Source organism: Hydra vulgaris, chromosome 09, assembly GCF_038396675.1.
Source record: "Hydra vulgaris chromosome 09, alternate assembly HydraT2T_AEP".
NCBI classification, from domain to species: Eukaryota; Metazoa; Cnidaria; class Hydrozoa; order Anthoathecata; family Hydridae; genus Hydra; species Hydra vulgaris.
Window position 1 is genome coordinate 5,078,392 of NC_088928.1, and position 2,528 is coordinate 5,080,919.

Consider the following 2,528-nt stretch of genomic DNA (forward strand, 5'->3'; position numbering starts at 1 on the left):
AATCCAATCATTCCAACAAGTATTTTCTTTTTCGAACTATCTAATCTCCTAGAAGAACTTCAAACATTATCTGGAGAAATACTTCTGTTTGGTGATTTTAACTGCCCAGGTACTACTCCAACAACCTGCAATCCAAGACTTGCTGAGGTTCTAGAGACCTACAACATGATACAAAGAGTTCAATCTCCAACTCGCATACCATCTACTACCGGTATAGCCAACTTGCTTGATCTAGTAATAAATCGACATGATGACATTTCACTCAACAATATTCAAGTAACTGATGAGGGTATTTCAGATCGCAATATGATTCGGGTTGCACTGTATCATCAACCTTTAATTAGCAAAACTGTTTGGTTTTCAAAACGAAACTTAGAAAATTAAACTTGTTATGCTTTATAAAAGAATTGCAAGTAATGTCATGTTGCTTAACACCTGAAAACAATGTGGATGATTATGCAAAACAAATAAGAGCAAATATAACAACTGTTCTCGATCATTCAGCACCCATTCGGAAATATTTAATGCGACCAGGTAAACATGATGATAAATAGTTATCTTCAGATGCCAAGAATACAAAAACCAGATGTCGTAAACTGAAGCGTTGTTATAAAAAAAACTGGAAATTTATCAGATAAAAAACTATATCGAATTGCATGCCATGAGGCATCAGCAGCAATTCATTAATCCAGATGTAATCACTATAAGGCAAAACTAAATTCAGCATATGGTAATCAGAAAGAAACATGTTGCCAAGAAATTACTAGATTCAAATAGTTCTAAAACTAAAAACATAATACCAGAAGCAAAATGCAATATATTAAGTCAATATTTCATACACAAACTTGAAAGTATAAAAAATACCCTCCAGGAAAGACTTGCAAGAAACCCAAAATCTAAATTTATCTCAGAGTTACATCCCCCGGTAAATATTTTAGCAACATTTAGTACAGTCACACCTACAGATGTGTCAAAAATAATCAAAGCTCTCAAACCTAAGACATCGCCACTTGATATTATTCCATCATAAATCCTTAAATCTTGTTCAGAACTTTTCAGTCCAATTATAGCTCACCTTGCTGACCTCTCATTCAAATCTGGAATTTTCCCAGCCTCATATAAAGTTGCTCAAATAACACCAATTCCCAAAAAATCAGGAATAGCAGAATTTGATTTATCAAATCTACGCCCAATATCAAATCTCATTACAATTTCCAAAATTCTTGAAAAGTTTGCATTATCTCGTCTTCTTCCACAGGTAACTTCATCTATTAAGTTCAATCCTTTGCAATCTGGTTTTAGATCGAATCACTCAACCGAAACAGCACTATTAAAGATATGCAATGACATCCTGCTAAACATTGATGATGCTTTGAACACTATTCTCCTATCTCTAGACATATCTTCAGCATTTGATACAATTGATCACAGCCTGCTGATTTCCCGTATTAAAGATGAATTTGGTGTCACGGATATTGCACTAAAATGGCTGACATCATACTTGCACTCTCGAAAATCTTTTGTTTCTATTGGATCAACAAAATCTAGACTAATAGTAAGTTCAACATGAGTACCACAGGTTAGTGTATTAGGCCCATTTCTATTTTCCATGTTTGTTTCACCTATATATCGTATTATAGCTAAACTCGGTACCAATCATCATCAGTGTGTTGATGATACCCAACTTTATACTGTCATCAACCCGGGCATAGATAGCATTAATCAAATCAAAGTGTGTGCTGATGCAGTAACAAAGTGGTTTCTAGAAAATAGACTTCTGCTCAACCCAAATGAAACGGAAGCTGTTTTATTTGGATTTAGAAAACAAATTAGCAAGCATAAAAATGATTCAAAAATTGTTTTTTCTGGAACAAAACTAACTACGATAAATTCAATAAAAATCCTTGGTGTCACGCTAGATTCATTGCTCTCTATGGACAAGCTCATAAACAACACTATTAAATCCTGCAATTACTATATTCGTGCCCTTCACCACATTTGTCCATGTCTGACTAAAGAAGCTGCAAGTACAATTGCATGTGGCATTGTTAACTATCAGCTTGACTATTGTAACAGTCTTTTATCTGGTACTTATCAAAAAAATGTTAAAAAACTCCAACGAATTCAAAATAGCTTATCTCAAATCATTTTTCATTCTCCTAATCATTTAAATTGAGAAATATTGCTGAAATCTCTTCATTGGTTACCAATAAATCAAAGAATAATCTATAAGATATCAGTTATCACATATAAAATTTTATTATCTAAATCTCTTGCATATTTATTTGAACTCCAAGAAGTCCGAACTTCAAAACAAAATACTAGATGATTAGATAGTTGTCAACTTACACGTCGTCAACAAAAAACTTCTCTGCGCTCGAATTCTTTTTGTATGACTGCACCTCGCATTTGGAATAGTTTATCTATGAACACGCGAAACAAAACCACTTTAGAAACATTTAGAAAAAGACTAAAATATGAACTTTTTATTAACGCTTTTTCAAACTCATAGCCAACTTGTTTTAGTG

At 33.1% G+C, this 2,528-nt stretch overlaps 1 protein-coding gene across 1 annotated transcript; it reads left to right on the plus strand.

Moving 5' to 3' along the window:
* Nucleotides 1–1,609: 1,609 nt before the first annotated feature.
* Nucleotides 1,610–2,176, plus strand: LOC136085203 (uncharacterized). Its single transcript, XM_065806492.1, has one exon. The coding sequence runs from the start codon at nucleotides 1,610–1,612 to the stop codon at nucleotides 2,174–2,176; it is 567 nt and encodes a 188-aa protein (XP_065662564.1).
* Nucleotides 2,177–2,528: the final 352 nt, after the last annotated feature.